The sequence below is a fragment of the Anser brachyrhynchus genome, assembly GCF_964034855.1.
Source record: "Anser brachyrhynchus genome assembly, chromosome: 1".
NCBI classification, from domain to species: Eukaryota; Metazoa; Chordata; class Aves; order Anseriformes; family Anatidae; genus Anser; species Anser brachyrhynchus.
The window spans coordinates 3,046,585-3,072,139 of record NC_137694.1 but is presented as its reverse complement, the minus strand read 5'-3'; the positions used below and the strand labels follow the sequence as shown (position 1 = coordinate 3,072,139).

General features: G+C 43.5%; 1 protein-coding gene across 12 annotated transcripts in view; it reads right to left on the bottom strand.

The window, feature by feature from the left end:
- Positions 1-25,555, bottom strand: part of PLXNA4 (plexin A4) — a 425,098-nt gene that overhangs the window by 151,120 nt on the left and 248,423 nt on the right. For 10 of the 12 annotated variants that reach the window (XM_080577830.1, XM_080577845.1, XM_080577832.1 and 7 more), the window contains exon 5: positions 533-633. In XM_080577830.1, the coding sequence (XP_080433956.1) occupies positions 533-633 (101 nt within the window). Of the gene's footprint in view, positions 1-532; positions 634-3,250; positions 4,931-25,555 lie in introns of those variants that run through there. The other 2 variants (XM_080577841.1, XM_080577840.1) reach the window with 2 other exon arrangements.

Below are 25,555 nucleotides of genomic sequence, written 5' to 3'. Positions count from 1 at the left end.
AAATGCTCAATTTCAGGGTCAGCATTGTCCCACAGTGAGGTTGTAGGCTAGAACATCCCCCTGAAATCTAACTTGGATCAGATCCTTGGGTGCTTACAGGGACCTGATTCCCCTCCAAGATCAACAGAGGTTGTGACAAATGTGAGAGAGGAGAGGTTCAAGCCTGCAGTGGAAATTTGCAGGTGCTGAGACAAGTCTCTGAGTCCGGCTGTTAGCTAGGGCCAAACTTCCATAATCATTGGAAATGAGAAGGTCTTTGGCACCCAGAGGGAGCTGCTGGAGGGTTTGTTTCAAAGCATATCAGGGTGGACAGGTATTCCTCCTGCAGCCAGCAGAACATGGATCTGGTGGTTGAGGAGACCAGTCTCTTCTATCACCCTCCTCTTTCATTTTCAGCCAAAAAATGCCTCTTGGTTAAACAAATCACCCCCAGCAAGTCCCAGAAACCTTGCTGGGGCTGCCTGCATGACTCTTGGGCTCACCTAAAAGCCTTTTTTGGGCTCTGCCAGGTGTTATCAGAGCAGGTACTTACGTGTTGTGAAGCACACACCATCCACAGTGAGGGTCTCCCGAGCCCAGGCACTCGCTGCAGGTCTCGTACTGGCTGCACGACTCCACGGGCACCCGGGTGAGCTGCAGGAGGAAAGGGGACAAAAACCTGTCAGGCTTTTTGTGGGGATCTACAGTGACCTGAATGGCTTGGAAGAGATACCAACCCTCCCTGTCCTCTTGTCCTGGTGTCAGGGAACGAGCTTGCTGTCACCCTGACTTTGCAGAGTCAGACGCGGACCTGAAACACCCACCCACTGCCAAAATAACGCATTTTGCCTTGTTCTTTATGTTTTTTTATTTCTTTCTTCTTAATTAAAGCATTTCAGTCAGAGATTTCAAAGACAGAAGAGACTGCTTAGCCTGACCTCCTCTCTAACGGACCAGAGGTTTTTGATTCCTATTAGGTTTCCTAAGCCCCTTACTTCTTTTGAAGCCAAACATACAATTTGGGCCCAGTGACCTAAGAGTCTCTTTTCCATTGAATAAGCTTCAGAGAGCTCCCATAATACACAGTCAATTGCCAGTGCCTTCATCCTGGCTCGTGTCAGCGGGGAGAGTTTATTCCTTCAGATGATATAGTGTGGTATTATCCTGATGAAACACCACTGAGAACTGCCAACTATAAACTGCAGAACGGTTACTCGTGACAGATGACAAGGGAATACACCTGGAACCGAGTGACAATTTTTTACTTGGTGCAACATTCAAGAGAATTTGAACTGTAAAGTGAAGATTAAAATTCATTCTGACTGTATCTGCAAACAAAACAAGAACAGGCTCTCTCTATATATACGAGAGGGGTAAGGGAAAGGAAGAAAAAGGAACCACAAGCAAAATTCCATCTATTTATGAAGACCTTGTCTGTTTGTATCAGAAATTGGCTTCCTAACCACTACACAGACACCCCACGTGGTAGTAGGTAGTCTATGTGCAAATGCTGAAAATCTGTATTTTTACTTCTAGCAGGTGGCAATAGCTTTAGCAAACTTCAGACAGAAATACGATGGGGTTTATTTACCACCGCACCACTGCCTATGTCAAGTCACCCAAAGAAATCAACTGCGGATGCTGAAAGCTTTTAAGGACAAAGGGAGAATGTCAAGTAAAACCTACCAAAACACCTTTCTCAAATTGAATCTACAGCCACGAGCATAAGAACATAATCAAAACAGACCACAGCAATGAAAATGGGAAAATCAAAACAGGTATTGAGTCATTCCAACTCCTCCAAGTATCAAGAAGTTTCAAAGGCAAGATGACTTGGCCGTGAATGCAATTGTTCCACCTTCCTTTAGGTCAAGACTTTATGTCAAGAAGGAATCAACACTTCATCAAATATAAACTTCTGTGTGCGCCAGGATTTCGCCCAATTAGACTTCTATTGAACCCCAAAGTCTGTCCTGTATTACTGTCCAGCTTTCAAAAAGACATACGGCTTTGACAAGAATACAACAAGGGGTGGAGATCTTATTATTTTTATGTAGGTCTTTTTCCACTTGCTAGTTCCACCCGGGAAAAATGTCTTGCAAATTATTTTTCCTTGATCACATCTAGCTTGAACACTGTGAACATCAGAGTCCTTGAAGAAGAGGCAGATAATTCCATTTTGAAAGACTGTAAATCTGCCTTTCCTTAATCCAGATGTAATCAATTGTGTAATCTCCACCTTTTAATTAGAAAATTGTGAACACAGTTGGTAATGGCTATGGAGTTCTTATCCATACACCCCCACTTTAACATATGGTACTGCTGGATGTATCCCTATTAGCTGTAAATAATGATTCTGAACCTGAGCTTCTGAGCTAGTTTACATCTGCCTTATAAAAGTGAGCTTTGTTTAAAAAGTTCAGAACAGGCACTGTTCTAGAATCTAATGATGTCAGGTTTCAACATTCTGAGTCAAAACCCACTTGTGACTATGACATGTGAACAATAAAGAAGTCTTGGAGGACTGAAATTTGCAATTTCTTTGCAAATTGCTACAAAAAGAATAGTTAAAATCTGTCTCTGTAGGTTTTATTATTGTTATTATTTAATTAGCCATCAAAGGATATCTAAGCTCCTCTTGGAGGCAGGAGGAACCTACTGGGAACCCAGATCTCCATCTTTACAGGCATTCTTTCTTTTCAGTGTATTCAGTGTATTCTTTTTCAATAGGATATAGTTAGCAGGTTGTGCAGGAACACACCTTGCTTCTGTTTATGTACCAGAGAGCACAGCTATGCAGTGTGAGCTTACACCCAGCAATATCCCAAATCTTGTCAACCTAGTGTAGTAGGTGTCCTGTGTCACCCTTCACATTTCTGTGTGTTATTCCTGCTATATGAGACCTTTTATAAGTTCACCTCAAGTAGCTTTATTGTGAGATTAATTAAAATTGTACCACGCTGATAAATGTCTTGGGCTGGAAGTGTCAGACCTTCTAATTAATAAAGGAAGAAACTACAAAAAAAAAAAAAAAAAAAAAAAAAGGAGCTGCAACTGAAAGGAAAGCCACCTAGGGGTCGACAGCTGAAAGGAAAAAGAACATCAAGCAAATAAAGCACATCAGAGGTCTTATTTTCCTTTGTAACATAAACTGTAATTAATTCAGCTCAGCTTTCCAAGTTGAAAGTTTTGAGAACTGACCATGCCCCCTGAGAGCAGTCAGCTTTTTATGCTGCCCCTAAAATATCTGAAAAAGAAAAGTCTGTATTACCTCCCCATTGCAGTTCTTTGCCATTATTCATAACGATGAAGGGACCAGACAACACTGAAGGACGAAATCTCCATTGTAAACCAGACGGTGATTACTCCGTCCACCCGTTTTCCACCCTTGGAAAGTCCAACAAACTTTTTAAGGTGATTTCTTACCCTCAGGGGGGCTCCCTACCTCCGACCTTTCATCAGGGTAGAAATTTCGTTCAACATTTTGCAGCAAATATAACCAGCTCTCAACAGAAAAAGGATTAACGAAAGCAAAACATCCTTCATTTTTGGGGCAGGATGAGCCAGGTTAGAGCCATTTGCATTCCTGCAGTGGTCACAGCTTAACTGATATTTTGGCCTCACTTTGCTAGAGCAAAATACAGATGTAAGAAGAGGCTGCTGTTGTTTTAAGGGCTTACAGCCCATGGAGATGAGGCACATATCCTTATTTTATCCACGAGAGCCACAGCTGAAAGTGAGGTCTCATGCAGCTGAAGTAGGTGTTACCTAAATGCATTGCAGATGTGGGTCTAAGGCATCTGAGCAAGCTCATGCAGGAAGTGTGGGTATTAGCTGATTATCGAATACTAAGTTATTAAGTACAAACTATTTAGACTTTGGGTTCTTTGAAGCGTTGAAGAAATTAAGATAAAGCTCCTGGCGATCCCTGTTCACACAGCTGGTGGACATCTAGGAGCTGCTACGCTTCCAAGGCTTTGTCCATAGCACGCTGGGGAGCATCTAGACTGTTCTGTACTCACAGCTATCTGCAGCAAGATGCAATCCCAGAGGCAGGGTCAGACAAGTGGTAAATGAAGCTGATGTCCTTCTCAAGGGCAGCAGGAAAGCAGCGAGCACGTCCAGCTGCCTTAGCTGCAGCAGGGTCTGAAGGGATATTTCACTTCGTCAACACATTCATTCACAAGTCCCCAAAGAAATCGTGCGTGCGTTTCTGGCTCCCAAGGACATCCCAAAAAATCTGGCAAACCTGCAAACTGCCGTACAGCGTACCGCTCACCTGCTAGATATGGCCTGAGGGCTTCTCACACAACGCCAGGGCCATCCTCACCTCTGATCCGGCTCAAATTCCAAACCGCAGCTCCTACAGCTCCCAGCCTTACTTTCACCCTCTATTCCTGGTATGAATGAGCTTCAGAGAGTCATTTAAAACAACGTGATTGAGGTTTTGGATCTGATAGACAGTAACAGTAAATCCTGTTAGAAATTTGGCTCCTGCTTCTGCCATTATATATTCACAAAAGCTCCTGCTATGTGCTCAGTCATAATTTTCTGGCTCCCATTTTTGCCTTTTTTTTTATTTCAATATACATTACTTTTTTTTTCCCCCCCTTAAACTGCCAACATTCTGGTCAAAACGTGAATCATTGCTCAATCTCTGCTGTTATAATTGGATGTTAATACAGCAGCGGGAGTTATTCAGTCTGATGGACTAAGTTAATTTAAATGTACAAAAAGGCATCTTAAGTAGCCAATTTCCTTCCCAACAGTCAAAAGATACATTTCCAAAACACTGAGCAGTGACTGTCAAGCTATGTGGGTTTGGTGAATGCTGCTATCTTTCAAGACTCAGCCCTGAAAAACTGCTGCAAGATTAAGAGAGGAGCTTATTTGATTTCAAAGCCTTGAACAGATTATTCATGATAACACAGTTTATTAAATAGAGCAAGACAAAAAAACACCTAAGAGACCACTGGTGGGTCCAGATTCTGCATCCTTAACAGATTTATTGAGGATATTTGGTCACCTGCGGGGCGTGCCAAGATGCCAATTTTAATTTGGCCTGAATTACGGACAAAGGAACCTTGAGTTCCTTTGGTTTGTTCCAACTCCCATGCCTCCACCACCTGATCTGCAAACTCAGCAAAAAGCAGGAACGGAGAAAAGAAAAACCCAGGGAGCTGAAGCGTGGCTTAGACTGGTAAGAAATAGGATATTGTGCATGTGGATGTCTGTACAAGCGGTGGGAGAGGAGATGCTCCTGCGGGGATAGAGGCGAGGATCTGAGTTTGATTCCAGCCTGCCACTCCGGTGTGATGAGTAAATAACTTGCCAGTCCCGCTGGGACAGTCAATGTCATTTCTCATCAGACATCCCCAAGCTCTTCATCTTCATTGCAACACTCTTCCCAGTAAATCCATGCTTACACACTTGGAAAACTGGAGGCTTTAATTAAGGAGAGTTAATTGGAAGCAGCAGTAGCTGTCAAGGACAAATGACACAATAATTAAACTGGGGGTCAATGTCCCCCTGCGTGGCAGGGTAAATTACCTGTCCAAATATGCTTGGTCACAAAGGGCTTCCTACCTACATCTGTGTTTGTGCTGCTCCTCCTCCTCTCCCTTTTCTCTCTTGAGCTCTCCTGCACGTCTTTGGTTACTGTGATCCCAGAGAAAAACCCCAACCACATCCACAGGTCACTCACACACAGAGGGATAAAGCAGAAACAAGAGGAAACACAGAAAGATTTGGGGAAAATTGGTGATCCCATAGCCCCAGAAGTTTCTGGGGGTAAGACTGAGAGAGGTCTGTTCCCATGAGTTGCTCCCACAATGAGCTTTCTATTGGTGCTCCTACAGAAGTACAATTTTCTTTGCAACCCTTGCAGTGAAATTTTCTTCCCCACGCCTCCCTTGGCAGGACCCTGATTTAAGGCAGGCTCAGAAAAGGGAACTTGGGGATCTTGCATGTGGAGTGTGCTGGACTTTGGAAAAGCTCTGGCATGGGAAGTAAGCAAAGCAAGCTACAAGTTCAGGCTCTGCCAAAGGTGATCCACTTTAGAGGGCAGGATTTCTCTGCTCTGTTTTAAATGTCTACACAGGGATGAGATAAATCACGCCCTGGATTGCCTATGTCTATCCACTGAATGTAAGAGGCTAGACAGCCAGGTCAGATGGAGACATTTACAACGTACATGGTGAATACTGGGTGAGGTGAATCCCTCATCAATGCCATACTTAAATTTCTGCTGTTCCTTTAATCTTCTTAACGCTGCAAACATGTTGAGATCTCCCCTCTTCCCAGTTACAGCACCAGAATAACCAGTCATAGTGCGAAATACATTTTCTTTAATTATTAGAAGAGTGGTAGAGGAAACCCACTGTGTTGCATAGCTAGAAAAATGTTTGAGGAACTCAGAAGACACTGTGTGATGACACAGGCCATGTCTGAACAAGTGACACTCACAGTCTGCTCTGTAAATACAGCCTTCACACTTTGCTGGGTCCAAGCTTATTCCTGCTCTCTGTTCTGGCTTTATTTACAAAGAATCTCAGAATCATTAGGGTTGGAAAATACTTTCAAGATCATCTGGTCCAACTGTCCCCCTACCACCACTGTCACCCACTAAAACATGTCCCCAAGCACCATGTCCAACCTTTCCTTGAACACCCCCAGGGACGGTGACTCCACCACCTCCCTGGGCAACCCATCTGAATGCCTGACTATTCTTTCTGAGAAGAAATGTCTCCTAATTTCCAAACTGAACCTCCCCTGGCACAACTTGAGGCTAGACACTGATAACACAGATTACCTGGATCCTTTTCCCAAAGGCTTGCTTGCCTTTTAGGTTCCCCCTTCACAAATGCTCAGCCTATACCCTGTACTGACCCTTCCGCGAGGCAGTCCCCCATGACTTACTGACACTCCTCCCAAAAGCATCAATGCTTGAGGAGAAGCTAGGGACACACCATCCTGGAACAATATGGCCAGAAACCTGGAAATTCAAGAGCACGAGTCCATGTTTCAGTATTGTATCTCATACAGCATTCCTCTATCTTCACTCTTGTTCTTCCTTACCAATAATACTAAATATTTCTCCAGCTGGGATAGCAACCACTCACTGAACCAGCATGCTGAAATGCTCTCCCCACAAGGCAGGAAATTTTATAGGACTCCTTGCCCTTTGTAAGAATAACAGCTTGGAGGTGTGGAAGGCGTGTCAGGGGATTTCACCCAAGCCTGATGAAACCAGCACCTTCCTGCCCACCCTGCAAGCCAGGTCCAGGTAACTTCAGATCCCCCCTGTCTTGTTTCCTTTATCCCACAGTCAAATGTTTCTATCTGTAAACTGTAAAATAAATGAGGTTTGGCTAAAAGTCTGTTCAAAAACCTTCAAAATAGAGCCTCATGTCGTAATTAATACAGAGCCAGCTTGGGCTTAATGAGAGCCAGTGCCTGTGTGGTTACTGAAACAAGCCTGCTGAGCAAGAGCTAGGTTGTTACCCAGGCTCTATAAAGACTATATATAGATATAATTGGGACCCAGAATGGGATTTATGTCACTGCAATGGACTTTCACGAAGTCCACCATCATTTGAAAGCTCCTGGTAGAGGTGTGAGCAGTTAAAACACACGGGGAAAAGGTTATAGTTATTTCTAATGGTTCTGACTACTTTCCAGGTCACCTTCTTCCAACATCTTTCCAGATGTTGCCATCCTCTCCCTCAGTGGGACGTGGTTCAGGAAGGATTGATGGCGTTGCTCTGATTCCCTTGTATGGGATGGACTTTAATTCCCTTGTGTTGGACAAGTTGGATTTGATGATTCCTGTGAGCCCCTTCCTGCTGGGGATATCCTACAATTCTAGGCTTAGACTACCCCTGAAAGCACTGTCAAGCTACAGAGAGTGTGGCAGAGAGACACTTTGAAAAATTGCCCTTTCTTCAGTTGTGGTAAGACAACATCTCCCATAACAGCACATAAAACAGCTGTACTGGTTGGCATCGATAATCCACATATCCCAGTTCCTTGTCTTCAGCCATGGCCATGTGGCACTAAGGAAAAAATCAAAATAGGGTGAGTATATTTGATATGTCCCCAGCAATTGCACAGCTTTAGGCTATTTTCATTTAGGGGAACTTCTGAACCTCATGTGTCTCTATCCCCTAACCCAAAGAGATCTTTCTTTAATTTTCCAGTTTACCTTGAAATCACATTCACTTTTCTATCCACAGCTTGCTCTGGAAGGTCCAGAGCCCACTGCTTGAAGGAGTTCCATCCTTTCGCTTTCTATAGGTACCTTAAAGGAGGCTGTAGCGAGGTAGGGGTTGGTCTATTCTCCCACGTGCCTGGTGACAGGACGAGGGGGAATGGGCAAAAGTTGCGCCAGGGGAGGTTTAGTTTGGATGTTAGGAAGAACTTCTTTACTGAAAGGGTTGTTAGGCATTGGAATGGGCTGCCCAGGGAAGTGGTTGAGTCACCATCCCTGGAGGTCTTTAAGAGACGTTTAGATGTTGAGCTTAGTGATATGGTTTAGTGGAGGACTTGTTAGTGTTAGGTCAGAGGTTGGACCGGGTGATCTTGGAGGTCTCTTCCAACCTAGACGATTCTGTGATTCTGTGATTCTGTGACTTGTTTGTTCAGGACCTGATTTTTACCAGTTTAAATTCATGCCCTGCAATGCTTCTATTTGAAGAGGCAGTGAACAGTCACTTCCTATCCATCCCCTTCTGCCATTCATAATTTCACCAAATTCTACCATTCACCCCTACTCCTAACTTCCCAGGCTGAAGAGTTCCTGCTCCTTCCACTTCCCACATGGAAACCATTCCATACCTCTGATCACCTCTATTGAGTTTCTCTTTCAACCATTTATTTACTCTTTCAACCCGAAGTTTGAACATAAAGGAGGGCTACCTAGTGGTCTAGGTCACCTCCGTACAGCTTTCTCCATCTCTCTCCCTTAACCACACCATCAATAGTGATTAAGCTACTGCCTTTAGCAGGATGCCACCTCTCAGCTTGAGGCATTTGACCAAAGGCAAAGGAAAACAGAACATCTTAAACCTTGATTAAGACTGCTTTGTCACTCGGTGAACCTCGGGTAACTCCTAAAGGTGCGTGCACCTATAGATTTTAGATGTGTGAGCACAGAGTGGTGCTGAGGCTCATGCCACTCCTCAGAGGCGCTTCTGGCCATGGAAGGGGGCACTTGTTTTATTTCCAGACACCCTCACACATACTCCCCTTGAACCACTCTCCTCCCATCACTGTCCCCTGTCCATTTTTAAGCAATGCTCCACACCGTGCCATCAAATCTCAGCTGACACAGCTCAGTCTGCCAAAGGCAGCACCAACAGAGGTGATAACACCAGCTGAAGAGCTATGAGGCCACACTAGTTAATCTGCAAACCAAAAACTTAAAATCTGAGCCATGATAACCCATGCTTGCAGTTCACCCTGAGCTGCAGTAAGCACAAACTAGCCTAGCTTGAGGGACAGATTTGGGACTTCCCAGAGTTATCACAATACCTTTGCCTCCATGGAGCACTCAGCACCGATAGCTTTAATGAGTGTTGCAGCCAAGAGTTAGCCAAGATCCAGGGAGAAAATGTGAAACAGGCTGTTCCCGAGTCCTTAAACGCATGTCTCAGTTTATTAAGTGAGAGAAAACCAGGCAGAGCTCACTGCTCAGCTGACGCCTGCGAGAGCTCTGTGTATTTTTAGGGTTTGGGCGGCAATTAGCGCTGCCAAAAAGGCAACCGCCTGGCGGAGACGGGGCCAACTATTTGGGGCCACATCTACTTGCCTTCATATGGCTCTGCTGTTTGTTTCAGTGCAGAATAAGTAAAAAGAAGTTTCTATAAAAGCCTAGCTCCTTCTCTGCAGCATTATAGCTCAAGGAGGGCTTGAGATGCAAAATTCTTACTGAGTGCAATGAGGGTTGCCCCATCCCAGCCCCATATTTCACTGGGTTAACTGCATAACCTAGTGCTGCAAGCACCACACATGTTTTCCCAGCTTTCTCAGGCATTCATCCTGCCATAAAATGAAGGTTCAAGGACATTTGATTCAGGGATCGTATAAATGCATAGCACTTAAGGTCAGAAGGGACCATTAGATCATCGGTTCTCACTTCCCATACATCACAGGCCAGTAAATTTCACCCACCTACCCTTGTACTGAACCAAATAATATGGTTTTAGCTGAAACATGTTGTCTAGAAAGACCTCCCATTATGACGTGAAGATACCAAGAAATGGAGAATCCTCCATTTCACGGGCAGTTTGTTCCAGTGGTTAATCACTCACACCATAAACAGATTGTGCATGCCTTGCTTTTCACTTGAATTCAGCAGGCTTTGGCTTCCAACCACCGAGTCTTACTCTGTTTCTCTTCTCTAGCTTTAAGAGCCCTTCTAGCCTGCTGTTTTCACCAGGAGAAGGCACTTAGATACATTAATTTAGTCATTCCTCGATCTTCCTTCTGATAAATTAAGATGGAGCTTTTTTTTTTTTTTTCAGTCCCTCTATGGAAAGTATCTTCCTGCTTCCTACAAATCATTTCTGTGGGTCTTTGGTACTCACTTTGCTATCTCTAGGGGCTCTTTTACAAAAGGAGACTCCAGAGCTGACTCCTCCAAGGATGCAGGATGGTACCAATCTGGTTCTGCTATGGGCTAGGCTAGGAAAAACTCTGCAAATTTGCAGGGAATTGACCCACTCATCCATCTCAGTCATTGCTTTCTAGGACACATCTCCCAATTTCCAGCCTGACCTCCTTTCCTTCTTACAAGACAGAGAAGTTTGCATTTGTTTTTTTGGAGGGAGCCAAAGTCACTGAACTGCTCTGTCCTCATCATCATTAATGCCGAGCTAATTGTTGCACCACTGAATATTTTATACATGGGATTTAACAACAACGTCGTTCTCATTCACGAATATTTTCAAGAGCTTTGGGCCCAATACTGATCCCAGGAGAATACTACTAGGAAAACCCTCAGGGTCTTTGAGAGCTGCCAAGTATTAAACCATTTCAGAGATGTCTTTTTTCTATTTTTACCTTTTTTTTTTCTTTTTTTTTTTTTTCTTTTTAATGGGAATAGGCTGCGGTGATGTCCCAATCACCATGTGGAATGGCAAAGACAGGGCACCCACACAATACAATTTCATTATTTCCTTAAAGAATGAATCACCTAACTCCTCAAAGAATGAAAAAATCTCTTACTTTTCCTAAAAATACACTACCCAGTGGCCATCTGGCACAATTCAGGAGTAAGTATGAGAAACTCCAAACTTAACCAGAGACTTTAATGCTTAATACGATCGCTTCTAACCACCATGAGTCACTAAAGCCAGGATCTCACCGATGCACCTACATCATGAATATCATCCCCAGGACATTTGATGTAAGGCACTACAGGTCTCGGGTATTTTGTGGTGCCTATTTATTGTTGCTGTACACATGCCTAAAGTCCCTCAGAGAAGACCCCAGAGTAGATAGATAGGATCATTCAGGGCACTCAAAGTAAAGGGGCTGTAGGAGATGTAGTTCCTGAGGCTGAGATGACCCCAGAACTGTGGCTGCCCTGTGACTACAGGCAGCACAGTCACAGCAGCATTAATACAACTGGCTCTGCTAGCATCCCAAAGCATGCCTGGTTCATCCTTTCTCCTGCCTCCTGGTGACGAATCTCAGTTCAGGCCTTTCCACGAAACCCTGAGTTTCTGCAGCAGCATGCAAGGTGCTTCATTTGTCCAACCAGTTTCTCTTTCCTTGACACTCCTGTAATTTTTTCATGATTTTTCTCCATCCAATGCAGAAGCTGAGAGTCCCACTGCGCCTTCCTTCATGTGGAAAGACATACATGGGACCCACATTTTCGGGGGTAAAACGGCTGGCATGAGGATCTGTAGAGAAACAGAACTTTTGCCCCTGTAAATAATCAACTAAAATCTGATTTAAGGCCTTCAACACCCCCTGGTACCGCTTTGGTACCATAGGAAGCAGCGAGATCTCATTGCAGCTCCCAGCTGCCAGGCTCTGAAGTCGCAAAAGCCGCTGTCCAGGGGGGGCAAGGATGGGGTCTGCGGGGTGATGGAGTTGGATGACTGTGGGGTGAAGGCTGCCAGCTGGCCCGGGCATAAAGCAGGGAGCCCCAAGGGACCTGCAAAGCCTCTGCCAGCTGCATCCAGGTGGTTTCCGAGCTGGCATCTTGAAAAGGAGTGGAATTAACACACTGAAGCATCTTAAAGGAGCCCTCTGCACCCAAGATCAAAGCCCTGCTGGCTCCAGGTCTCCTGTTACACCTGTCCCCCTTGCAGACATCCCTTACAAAAGCACGCAATCTGATTTGAACCAGGGAACTTGCTCGGGTGCATTTCACAGTGCACGCCACTCCACAGAATGGAAAAAAGAAAATAAATCTCAAAACAACCCTTTTGTCCCCGTCCATAAAGAAGAAGGGAGGCCCAGACCGGCACACAATGCAAGGGGAAAGAAACAGGAGCAAGGAGCAGGGTCAGCCCCGCGGCTTGCTCCTCTGAAACACAAGCCGTGCCGTGCAGCTGGGACAGCGAAGCCCCAGCTGCTCTCAGGGTAGATCCAGCACCTCCATCCAGGCAGCCTCTGAAGCCACATTTTATTTATTTTTACTCTGGGATGCAGCTGAGACCTGGATCCAACTGCCCCAAGGTCCAACACAGACCTTTATGGGCATGAGAGGTGACACTACTTTTATTAAATCAACCTACCTACTCTTTCTAAATATCTCTAAATACCCTAAATATTTTACAAAAGAGTTAACCACCTGATGCATAAGGATGCACAACATCCCATCGGACAGCATGTGCAAGCACCAGCAGATTTATATTGTACAGAAAGGGGCTGGGGGGGAAAAAGAAATATATATTATTTTTATTTCCCAGATTCCATTTCACACCATAAAAAATGTAAAACTACAGCTTTTCTCAGCCTTTTGCCCAGCTGTGATAGCTGTCCGTCCATCTCTTACCTGCCTGCCCATGGCAGCAGCAATGTACGTCCTGGAGGAGCAGCATCACCTCTGTTTCTTTCAAAAAACAGCCATCCCTGCCCCAAAACAGCAGGCATTAAGAAAAACCGTCACCTGCACGATCAGAAGAGTGGTTTTCTCAGCATTTATGGAGAGCAGAAAATTAGGGACGTGTAATAAAACCAGACGACGGCTGAGGATCAGCTTCAAATCTCACCAAAATAATAGGTGAGGAGGAGATTTTCCTTCCAGTTCCCCGGGATTTTGCCGGAGGAGAGCTTTATGTCTCCTGCTCTAACTTTGTCAGTAATAGCCACCTTTTTTGGCTCGGGTTTTAGAACATTCAAGAGCTCATGCCCTTGTTCCTTACCTTGTCCACAGGACACAAAGATTTTATAGGTACCTGTCCTGAGAGGGGTGAAGGAAAAACAATGTTTTGTACTCTTTTTATTCCTTACCACAGCCATTGCTGCTGAATCAGAATCTCCAATATCTCTCCCTGTTTGGAGACCTCATTTATACCTCTGGAGGCAGAAACAGTTTGTGAAGGAGGGCAGCCCAGCCAGGCAGGAGCACAGCTCAGGTCCTTCCCTGCCCAGGGACCCACACCAATCTCCAGTATCCACTAAACCTAGCCAGAGTGCCTTTGGAAGGGACAGAAACGTCATCCAGGACCATTTTCCTCCATCATTTATTAGGGAAGCCTTGTGTGACTGTACAGGAGGTGTGATGAATCAGGAGCATGATTTTTTTCCACTTGCATAACGAAGGTTAGAGCCTATCTGCATCTCACAAGGATGCTGTGAAGCTCTGGGACTGGGGGGATTGCCTGGCGCTAATGGTGATGTTTAGAAAGGCATGTGCTGAATCCCTGGGAACATTTAGCTCAGCCGGTTTGTTTTCCTAAAAAGATAGGCAGCACTGCTGAGCTGGGGCTCAGAGCAGACGTCTCCCCGAGGGATTCTGTGACCTGAGTTATGCAGATGACATTAGGCAGTCACGCTGGTCTCTTTTGGCTTTCAATTCTATGAATTTATAAGTAGTTGCCAAATAGTTTCAATGATAATTGTCAGCCTGTGCTGAAAAGAGCTTAGCTAGGCACACAGACCTGATGTGAAATGTAAACTTTTTTATTATTATCATCATTATTATTATTATTATTACTATTGCAGATGGGTTTCATCTCGCTCAGCTTTAAACTACATTTTCTCCATCAGGATTTAGATTTTGGAAGATAAGTTGCCTGACCCAACGACCAGGCCTATAATGGGACTGCTACTGTAATTGCCGTATCTGCCAGACAAGGAAGAATTGCCACTTCCACATTAGCCCCACAGACAGTGGAGATGAAGTTTATAATCACTGTAAATGTGGTTTGTTTTCTGCTGATGCATGAATGTTCCAGCAATTAGATTGCTGTGTCAGGGTCCCCTTTCCCACATAAGTTATTTTTTCTTGAGCTTTTATATTCGAGCTTTTGCAAACGCTTGACAACATAGGCTTTTAGGATAATTCACAGCAAAATGGCTATTCCGACACCACCGAGTGATTGTGCACGAGTCTGGATTTTCTGCTGTTTTGGGGTGCATTGCAGATCTAGAGCATTTGTGATACTGGCAGCGCTGGGAAAGATGATCATTAATTAATTAGTGGTGCAAGTGGGATTTACCAAGCTGAAATTAACTAATTGAATTCCTATCAGTGATATTTATAAACCAAGGGGAGTACAAAAAGGAATACAGCAACACAGTGTTGAAGAGAGGATGGATCTTGCAGAATTTCATTGCTGGTCACCTGCCACAGATTAAGTTTGTACAACCAAAACTGAGTCACATCTGGCACTGCCCATGTGGTGTGCGTTAATGAAAAGAGCAGGACAGGAGGGGGTCTCACCTGTTCTTCCAGCTACTACACTGAAAGATTTGAAAGATAATAAAAGCCAAAGAATTCATGATCTCCTGGACATTTTTAACATTGCTTCCTTTCCTTTCATTTTTTTTTCTCTTGTATTTCTTTGTGTTACTGCAAATTTTGCAATGCCATTTTTAGTAATTCCTCATCTAACGAGAATCCTAAACACTCTCATATATGCAATTAGGGAAAGGCTTTCTGTATTTACATTTGCTGTAGTACCAGTGAGACTATCACTGATGATTCTCACTATTTGACTTCTGATAAATTCCTAAATTTGAAATCAGAGTATCCCATTAAAATTCACCAGAACTGTTTTATTTAGAATAAAAATTAAATTGACTCAAGATCCTCCCCCTAAACCATGTCTGTTTTCTGCAGAAATCTTAACCTCGTCATAAAAGAATCTGAAGAATTAGTTTTCCTATGAATAGCAGTAGTTAAAATTTACCAGTCAGATCTCAATAAAATTCCATTTTGTCAGAGAATTAAGTCATACTTCAGCATTACCTTCTCTGTTTCCTTGCGTTTGTTTGTGATTCTTTTTAGTATTTGTACAATTTGTCAAGCAGAATTTGATGCATGGCTCTTCTTGAAAAGGATAGCGTGGAGACCAATTAGTCAACCTAGAAACTGGCAAACTCCTCCTAATACGACTGCTTGACTGCCACAAAATGGCAGATAATAGAGATCTATCTAGCTTTTAAAAAATATTAACCTTTTTGTTGACATCACCATTTATCAGAAGGTTTATGCATTGAATGATGAGCTAGGCACAGCAAAAAGCAGAGCTAAAGGCCACCAGCTACCCCACCACCATACAGTTAGGCAGCAAATGCCCAGGGGTGCTTTTTAGGAATAAAGGCTAACTAAGAAACCACTTTGGCAAAATAACCAAGATTAAAGCATGACTTAGATGTTCAGTTTGTATAAAATAATTAATTAGGAATTGACAGTCTTGATAAAACCTAATATATATATCCCTTTCTGTCTCCTATTTCTGTTGTTGAGTGAGCCAGATGTTTCAGAAAAGGCACAATCACCCTACAAAAGTCAGGTACATAATTGTGTTAGGTATCTCCATATTCTTTAATTCCCAAAGACCTGTTTATAATCTGAAGAACTGCAGTTAAAACCTTTGTTAAGTTAAAATTTATTCCAGACTTCTAGGTTAGTATGTTTTTGTTTTGTTTTGTTTTAATTTAAAGTCAGGATAAAACTTTAGGTTCTGAAATTATCATCTTTTCTGCCTTTTCTTGCATACGTTAATGGATGCTATGTTTAGAACAAAAGTTTGAGGGGGAAAATAAATAACCACCTTATTTTAACCACCACATCATTACCCTGGGGAACCCATCTCCTGCCCAGAGCCTGCAGAGTCCCTGCCAGTGCCCACTGCAAGGACTGAGATGCAGAACTGGTCGTGGTCGGGGCTGGCTGGGGAAGGACCAACAGGAGAAGCTTGTATCAGGAGAGGCTGGTTCACTGAATTCAATTCATAGAGAGCTGACACTTCACAAGGAGCTGTTATTAGGCTCTGTGCAACAAAGAGGGAGTCAAAAACTTCCAGTAATTTGCAGGTTGTACTCCTGAACTTAGAAATTTTGAGCTGGTGTTGAAAGGAAAAAATATATAAATATGAGTATATATTTTTTCCCAAAGAAACCTTACTCTGGAAAGGAACTAAAGGATCAGATGTTACACTCAAAATACCCACGGTGGTGGTTTAACCAGGAGAGGTGCAGCGGTAGGATGTTAGCAGGATCTCAGGGTGTTAGCAGGATGTTAGCAGGATCTCAGGATGTTAGCAGGATCTCAAAGCATTAAAGGATGAAGGGTCTGAGACAGAAGAGCCTTACACAACAGATCATCACTTGGATAAACATATATTTTTCACAACCATTAATAAACAGAAGATTAGGAGAAGTGTTAGAGATCTACGTGCAGCAACAGCTATTCTGCACCTCTTTGGGAAAGCATTGCCTCCGTTACAGAAGCCAAGATAGCTTCACCTTCTCAGTGGCAAAAATGGGGAGTGAGCAGGATTATTTATTTCCCTTTGTGAATTCATAAGGCAAGCAGAAGAAAAGGTGAGATTGAGAGATGTTCTTCAAACTATCCAGCAAAGGGAGGCAAATTAAAACAACATCTACTGGTAGTAAGAGCAGTCGCAGGCCTGCTAAATAAAGCTGAATTCCCCGAGGATCCTTTAGTTCCTCTAGGTGCCAGCTGTTGATAAGGTCAGGACAAAACCTACAGACAATTGACTGGGGAAGGAAGACCAGAGTGCATTTCCACCCTTAATGAATTGTTTTTCATTTTTACCTTTTCTATTTTGCTTTCCCCAGCCCACTGAAATCCCTTACTTCTTTGTCCAGCGAGGAAACTCGAGTCTTCATGGCCAGGCTTGTGCTGCAAGCAACCACGAGCTCACCTCGTCTGTGGGATCTTTAGCTCAGGGAAATGCTAACCACAGTCACGCTGCAAAGCAGTCCCATTTCTGAAGGTCCACGCTGGCATTGCTCTGATCTGAGGATAATTTCTTCTTCCAGGGACAGAATGCAACAGAAAACACCGAGCTAATAAGGCGCAGCTGCCACTGGGACAAGGGACCTACTCCTGTCCATTAAAAATGCCTGGCTGTTTCAGGGGCAGGGTTTAATAGCTCAACCGCGGGAAGAAGCTGGGAGGGATAGGAGAGCAGGTCACATAAAAGAGGTGGGTTTATCAAACTCGCTGTGCAGCCTAATAGCTCCGGTTTTATCCACCAACAACCTGGAGAGGGTAAAGGAAATATCTGTGTGCGCCACTCCCCAGGTCCCTTGGGGTTTCCATGTTTATAGGCAACATCAAGAAGAGAATAAAACAATTTCCATATAGAAAGCTGGTCAAGAAAATAAACAGACTGCCAAGGAAATGAAGACTGCAGAGGTGGATAGCTTATAGGAAGGGCAAGAAGTCCATCCTTGCCTCCTGAAGTCCTGCACCACTGATTGTGGGAAATGGAGAGTGTATCACTGTTCTTTCTGTTTTGAAGTTCTTTGATGTGTGTTCATGACTCAATCTTGTTAGAAAAAAGTTTCTGGGCTGGAGATGTCTTGGTCAAGGGAAGGAAGGTCTTGGTCAAGGTCAAGGGAAGTTTCACTGCCCGTCTCCATGCCACTGAAGAAGGGAATAGACCAACGTCAGCATCCCCTGCTGGAGATGTAAATCTGAAGGATGATATAACGAGGTTTGGGAGATGAGGAGAGCAAATACAACAAGGTCAGCATTAAAGACAGATTAAGAGAAGTTTTAGAGAAACGTCTTAATTTGCCAGGCAATTTTGTAATCACCTTGATGGGAAAATGAAGGCAGGACAAGAGACCTCTACCAGAGATGGGCCTGTCTCAATGGAAACCTCCTCTGTTTTGTGGCAGGGGGAAGCACTGGCATGGAGAAATTTATCTTTGGAAGATGTGTGCCTGGGGACCCAGCTAAGGCAGGCATGTTACCAGTGCTTGTATTTTCCCCTGTAGCACCACAGACATGTTTCTGTGTTAAGGGTCACTTGCTTTCCATTATGAACCTCATTTTCAGGAGGCCATAACTCACGTTTTACACTGTGTGTAGCTAGGAAACCCACCTCAAAAAACATATAACAAAGAAAAACACACAAAAAGAAACCACAAAAACAACCTCACAATGATGGTTCCAGCTATCCTGAACTTGCTACTCAAACATGAAGACTGATTTGGGGTAGGTGTTAATATTTTGTAGAGGTTTAAAGCCTAGGCTTACAGAGGAGGTATTTGCTACAGAGATAGAGAAGCTGTTCTGCTCTTTTCTTCCTTTTCATTTTTTCAGTTAAACTTTAAGGAAAGGCTAAAGATTGCAAATGTGATATTTGTCTAGGAAGGCTTCCAGCATGAGGAATCACCACTCTTCCTCTTCGTTTTGAAAGACCAGTCTATTTAAGGTTCAAAAGCATATGTTGCTCCCTGCTTAAATTCCATCCCTTTTGTTGCCTGGCTGCAAGCGAGAGGATGCCACTTTTCTTCATCTGGCTCAAAATCATCGTGTTGCTAGATTGTACATCACGGATTATTCACTAAATCTTGGTTATGTGACAATGTGACATCTCAACAGAACTCCCTGCCAGTACTGTGTGAAAATATTCTCAACTGATCCCACCGTCAGAGACGGAGTCATTTGCATCTGAAATTGCTGCTGTCTTTGAAAACAGAAAAAGGGCAAGCAAATAAACCTCCGCCTACCCTGCTCCCACCTCTGATATTGCCTCTTACCTGCCAGAATCCTCAAAATGTGCACTCATCTTCCTAGCCCACGCCTTGCATCTGATGAACTTGAAAAAATCCCAGACTTCGGTCTCAAGACCCTGGTCTGGGATGTGAAATATCTACTTTTGTCTTTGTTCCTTACATCTCCTTACCAACCACAAGCCCAAAGCCCCAAATTTTTTGTTCAAGGCTCCCCAAACCTTAAGTCCTACCTCTATCTGTGCTTGCACTCACACTACAAGCAGTACTACAAGTACTACCCCTTCTGCATTACTCCCTCCTCAACCAGAAAGAGGGTTCAGCTGACAAGTGGGCATTGACGGCAATAAAATCCATCCACAGCACCCATGCAGACTTACTGCAGCTAAATGAACTCCACCAGCTTTGGGAGCAGCAAGCACACAACTGAGTGAAGTCTCATGTAATAATATTTTAGCAGTTCTCAGGTGACACGGGAGCTCTGCAAAAAATGTCAAACCTAACACCGTTATTCAAAACTAGGAGCATGTGATTAGACAAGCAATTATAAACTGAGTAGCTTAACATAAATTGTGGGTAAAAATATCAGAAACAATTTTTCAGGATTTAGTGAGGGAGCACCTTGTAAAGCATAATTGGATTAGAGGAGACAGCCAGCATGGATTTACAAGTAGGAGGTCTTTTGCTTAACTAACTTGTTGGAGTTCTTTGAAGCTGCAGCATTACTGCCAAGGTAGGCAAGGGAAATGTAATAGATGTTATGCACTTAGATTTCCCAAAAGCAATTGGTGAGGTTGTACAGTGAGATTATCAGCTAATGGAAGAAAAGTTGTGCTATAAATGCAGGCTGGCTTAGAAAAGTGGCTCAGAAGCAGAAAACAGCCAGTGCGTGGGCTGGCTTGCCATGTACGTTCTCAGCCTCAGAAGTGAGCTATTTCAGTGCCTGGCCTGGGGAAGAAGGAGATGGAGGGGACCACGCTTGGACATCTCTTCTGCTTGGATTTCAGAAAAGCTCAGCTTATCAGCCCCGAGGACGAGAAGAGCCCAGGAAGATTGTTCCTCCTCCAGACAAGGGGGAATCCAAAGGCGGTTTGACTGCGCAGGCTGTCATCTGCCACCCTCCAGGCTGCTTGCAGAAGGAAAACCAAACATCGCTTCCACTGAATAAGCTAGGAAACCAAGGCACAAGCAGGAAAAAAGAGTGATCCTACCCAAATCAGGGCCATACGGAGCCTAGGTCCAACAGTGCTGGGCTTTACCCTCTGGCTCATGCTGCCAGGGATCTTGTTCGAAGCAGAGGACTTTACACACGTGTAGGGTGAGCACAGCCAGGATTGGTACCACAACACCTAATTTCTGCTGCCACAGGGAAAGGAGTGAGGTTTTTTAGGGGATGGGAGCACTGAGCAGTGGACACATGGGGTGTTGGCAGATGCGGGCAGATGCTTTCCTTTCAGCCCGTGTCTTCAGCCAGCAGATTAAATTCCATGGATTTACATCAAAAGCAGACTGAGGAGGAGACCTGAGTGGCTGGATTCATACCACAGTCCCCAGAGCATTCCCCAAAAGCCAGTTCCTCCTTCTGTTCCTTTCCTGCATCACTCCTCAGTAGCAAGTAACATCTTCTCCCAGCTCCAGCTGCTTTTCTTGTTTGGGTTCTTGGCTTTCTTGGTTGGGTCAGGGATCAGCACATTCACAGGCATCACTCAAGGCTTTTGCTGGATGCCCCACATGCCCCACTCCAGCATGCCATCCACCACCATCCGTCCATCCCATCTCGGCATCCCTGCTCATCTTGACATCCCTGCTCGACTGTTCCCTCCTCCCACCCCCCAAAACCTGACCCAAGTTTGTTATGGATCAGTGTATTTACAAAGCTTAAGCTGAAAATCAATTTTAATTACCAAAATCAGATTGCCGTATCAATAAATCTCTGGGGACCTCTCGGAGACACAGACTGCAGGTTCCACCTGGAGGTGGAGGCAGGGAGAGATAATGACTCATTTTCCCTTTGGGCCCCTCCCTGCATTCAATGGGCAATATTCATCAACGTCATTATCTTTTGTATTATTGATGGCATGAAAGGGAGATGAATGGAACTAGAGTCAGTTTTAAACAAATAGTGTTGTTTGAAACTTGATTTCCCAGTGACCTCTTGACAAGAGATCTCATTTTTTATATTTTAAGATACTGGGGAGGAAGGCGGCTGGAAAATCTTTCACGGTGTCCCCTTCATCAGGGTAAATGATTGATCAAATTTCATCCTGGTAAGCTAATTAATCCTTTGCAACTGGACTGAAAGGAGGCAACCCAAAGCATCACTCTTCCTATTGCAGCAACCCTACCTAGATATATGATTATTCATCACCATTATGGCTAGATGCACTCATGGATGTGTGATCATTGTTTTGGGCCTGGGAAGCGTCACAGTAGCAGCATGGTGCCAAGTTTCTTTTTTCTGCCCTTGGGCCAAAGGGCTTGCTATAAACTCCAGCACGGGCTCCAGACAGGTCCAAAGTCAGATGGGGAAGCGGCTGTAACCAGGTGGTGGTGGCATGAAATCCACAAAGGGACACAGATGCATCTACCACCGACATCAGAAGAAAGAAAAAACCTTAAACAATCATAAATCCAACCCACAAAATAAATGAAGAAACAAACATGGTCACACAATTTGAGACAGGAACAAGAATTACACAATGTTCACTTGAGCCCCAGATGCACCCCCTGAGCACTGATCTACACTGCACGAGACTTGGAGCTGAGCCTTTTGAGAATCTACCCACACATCATTGCTGAGCCAAACCCTAGATATTTCTGTAGATTTTCCTCTCCTGGGGAAAGCCTAATTCAAATAAAAGACCATGTTTTGTCTCTTGTTACAATGCATAACTGCCAAGAGCTCATGGTGATCAGAGGTAGGGACTTTCTGTGTCTCCCCTCGCAAACCTAGACCAAGTTGTACAAGGCTGGGTATGAGAGACACCTACAAGCTTGTCTTCAGAGTTACCCAAAAGCACCTAGGAACAGACTCACAGTCTTGCACGTCAAAGTTATTCTCCCTTGCTCCCATCCCTCTCCAGTTAACCATATGTCAGGCAAGCTGTAAATGACTTGGAACTTGCAGCCTTTGCAAGTTAGTGGTAACACTCCTCTGACTACCCACCAGGGGAGAGATCCAGTAGAAATATATGGAGAAGTCTCCAAAAGAGAGACATGAAAGCTGGTGACTTTGGGAAAAGGATACAGCCCAGAGAATTCCTCCATCCTGGACCCAGGGGCTGCATCCCAAACCTGAGGGAGCCAGCCAAAATCAGACTCAGAGGAAACAAAGAGCTGTCCATTGCCAGTGAAGAAAAAGAGCTTCCTTGGCAGTCAACTGAGATATTTCTTGCAAAGATACTTTTTTTCCCCCTCCCTGACACACTCTGAGCACCCAGATGAATACAAGGAGACACTGCCAGAGACACGGGGTCAGCAGGGGACAAGACAGCCCTTCCTGCTGGAGGTGATAACAGCTCCTTGCTGGAGCTCTGGCAGTTTCTTCTAGTGCTAAATCCTCAGGAGTTATTAGAGTTGATAACTTCCCACTCACAGTCCATCTACTCATGCTGTCTTCCCCTATTTGTTCTGCATATACAGCACGCACCTGATCCCCTGATAGATGCAGTTTCCAGAACTTACATCAATTTTACTGTGTCCTCAGCAAGCCAATTTAGTTCTCTGCTCAAGGTGCTCGACCACCCATGCCTCCTTTTGGAGCAGGAACCTGTGCATACACTCCCTGAGTGAGTCAGGACCCAGGAGGATAAGGAAGACCCCATCCTGTGTTGATAAGACCCTACTGGAGATCGTCCAGCCTGCAGAGCCAGACCAAGGTGACTACTGCCATGGTCTGGTTCCCAGAGGAGCAGAGGGGATTTGGGTGCTCAGTGTCCTTCCAAGAGCTGATACAAGCTGGGCATGTCCTTCCCAGGCTTGCTTTGAAAAATTTTTTGTAAGCATCTGCAGGAAATAGGTAAATATCTTGCTAGATTGTTGAAATGACCTTGGACCAGAAACTTGAACTCTCAAACACTCCTCTCACACACTCAGAAGTGAGAGCAATTTTCTCTTTTGTCTCTCTAATGTCCCTAATACCTGGCAATGGGGCAGCAGGCAGAATATATATATATATACATATATATACATATTTTCAGAGCAGCAAGAAGGTCTTTTGGTCTGTGTTTGTGGAAAGGAAGAGCAGGCACTCACTTGGGTGGACAGGTGTGATGAGAAGTCAGTTCCTTTGGATACTTTGAAACCCCATCTCTCACCTCCAACGAGCAAGATGGGGGAAATAAAATTATCTTTCAGATATGGGCAAGGAAGTTACCTCTAACTATCATTGCACTAATGAAACGTGCAGAACCACATATATGGGTAGAGTGGGTTGGCACCCGTATTAGCAACACAGTGCATCCAGCATGAGTGGTGTTAGGTACAAATATGTCTGGTGTCCACACTTGGTGCTAAATGGCACACAGTTACGCACACCAGTTTCACGGAGGGTTTTCCTTTCTGGTAGGCACAAGGTCATGGCTGTGTACAAAAGGTGCTGTCAGAGAATCAGAGAATCCTAGAATCATTAAGGCTGGAAAAGACGTCCAAGATCATCTGGTCCAACCATCACCCTACTACCAATGTCAACCATGTCCCTAAGCACCAGGTTCAATCCTGAACGTCTTCAGAGTATGGACTTAAGGCAAGTCCTTGGGGTGTAAGAAAGTTCTGTGTTTCATGCATCTTACCATAACCACATCTGCTGGCAAATGCAGTTGACATTTACTCTTGGTTCTCAGAGACAAGCCTTTTGCTCCAGCAGTATGAAACAATAACACTCATCTGTAAGTGCCAGGGACAAATGGTGACACTTATTGCATATTTTTTAGTGGAAAATAAGTTTTTCCACAGAGAGGGGAGGTTTTTATTTAAATACACACACTAAAATTTATTTTTTTTCAAAGAAAATACTTTGTTTCTTCTGGTAGACAGGAATAAAATATTCACACAGAGTACTTCTTTCTCACTGGAAAAAAAAAAAAAAGAACACAGAAAAAGAGTAAAAATTCACAGAAAACTGGTCTTATTGTCTTCCTCAAACAATGGTGGTTAATTTTCACGTACAAATACAATATTGCTATTAATAGAAAGAGGAATATACTCATGGAAAAGTTTGAATGAGGTAAAAAAGTGTAATTGTGTCTACGACCAAAAAATATATGCTTTTGTTGGTGTCTCATTCCAACTGTGGGTACAGTCTCCTTTGGCATATATGTGCTGGTTTCATGCATATGTGACACCAAGTGACATCCTTCTCAGCACACGTGCTTTATTGCACATAATTTTTAGCTGGCTGAGCATTTGACCCCATGATTCATTAGGAGGGCAGGGTTGTTGGTGGTTTTTTAATGACAATGATGGAAAGGAAAAGGGTAAGGAAAGGAAAAGGAAAAATGAAGAGAAGAGAAGAGAAGAGAAGAGAAGAGAAGAGAAGAGAAGAGAAGAGAAGAGAAGAGAAGAGAAGAGAAGAGAAGAGAAGAGAAGAGAAGAGAAGAGAAGAGAAGAGAAGAGAAGAGAAGAGAAGAGAAGAGAAAAGAAAAGAAAAGAAAAGAAAAGAAAAGAAAAGAAAAGAAAAGAAAAGAAAAGAAAAGAAAAGAAAAGAAAAGAAAAGAAAAGAAAAGAAAAGAAAAGAAAAGAAAAGAAAAGAAAAGAAAAGAAAAGAAAAGAAAAGAAAAGAAAAGAAAAGAAAAGAAAAGAAAAGAAAAGAAAAGAAAAGAAAAGAAAAGAAAAGAAAAGAAAAGAAAAGAAAAGAAAAGAAAAGAAAAGAAAAGAAAAGAAAAGAAAAGAAAAGAAAAGAAAAGAAAAGAAAAGAAAAGAAAAGAAAAGAAAAGAAAAGAAAAGAAAAGAAAAGAAAAGAAAAGAAAAGAAAAGAAAAGAAAAGAAAAGAAAAGAAAAGAAAAGAAAAGAAAAGAAAAGAAAAGAAAAGAAAAGAAAAGAAAAGAAAAGAAAAGAAAAGAAAAGAAAAGAAAAGAAAAGAAAAGAAAAGAAAAGAAAAAAGAAAAGATGGGACAAAATGTTTGACTCAGTCAGCTCTTTCCTCTTTCTGAATGAGGTTCTCATCACTGGTGCTGCAGGCAGTTCAGAATAGTCATCCTTGCAGGAACCGAGTCCAAATAATGAGAGTCCAATTAATTGTTTCTTTCCTCTTGGCTTTTACCAAAGCTTCAGTAATTTAGTATCCATTTTGATTTCCTTCTTCACTTGAAGGACATATCCTCCTTATATCCTAGGGAAACTTTTGGTATATTTTATCATTTTCAGTCCTTTATACTTATATAAGTATGGGGACTAT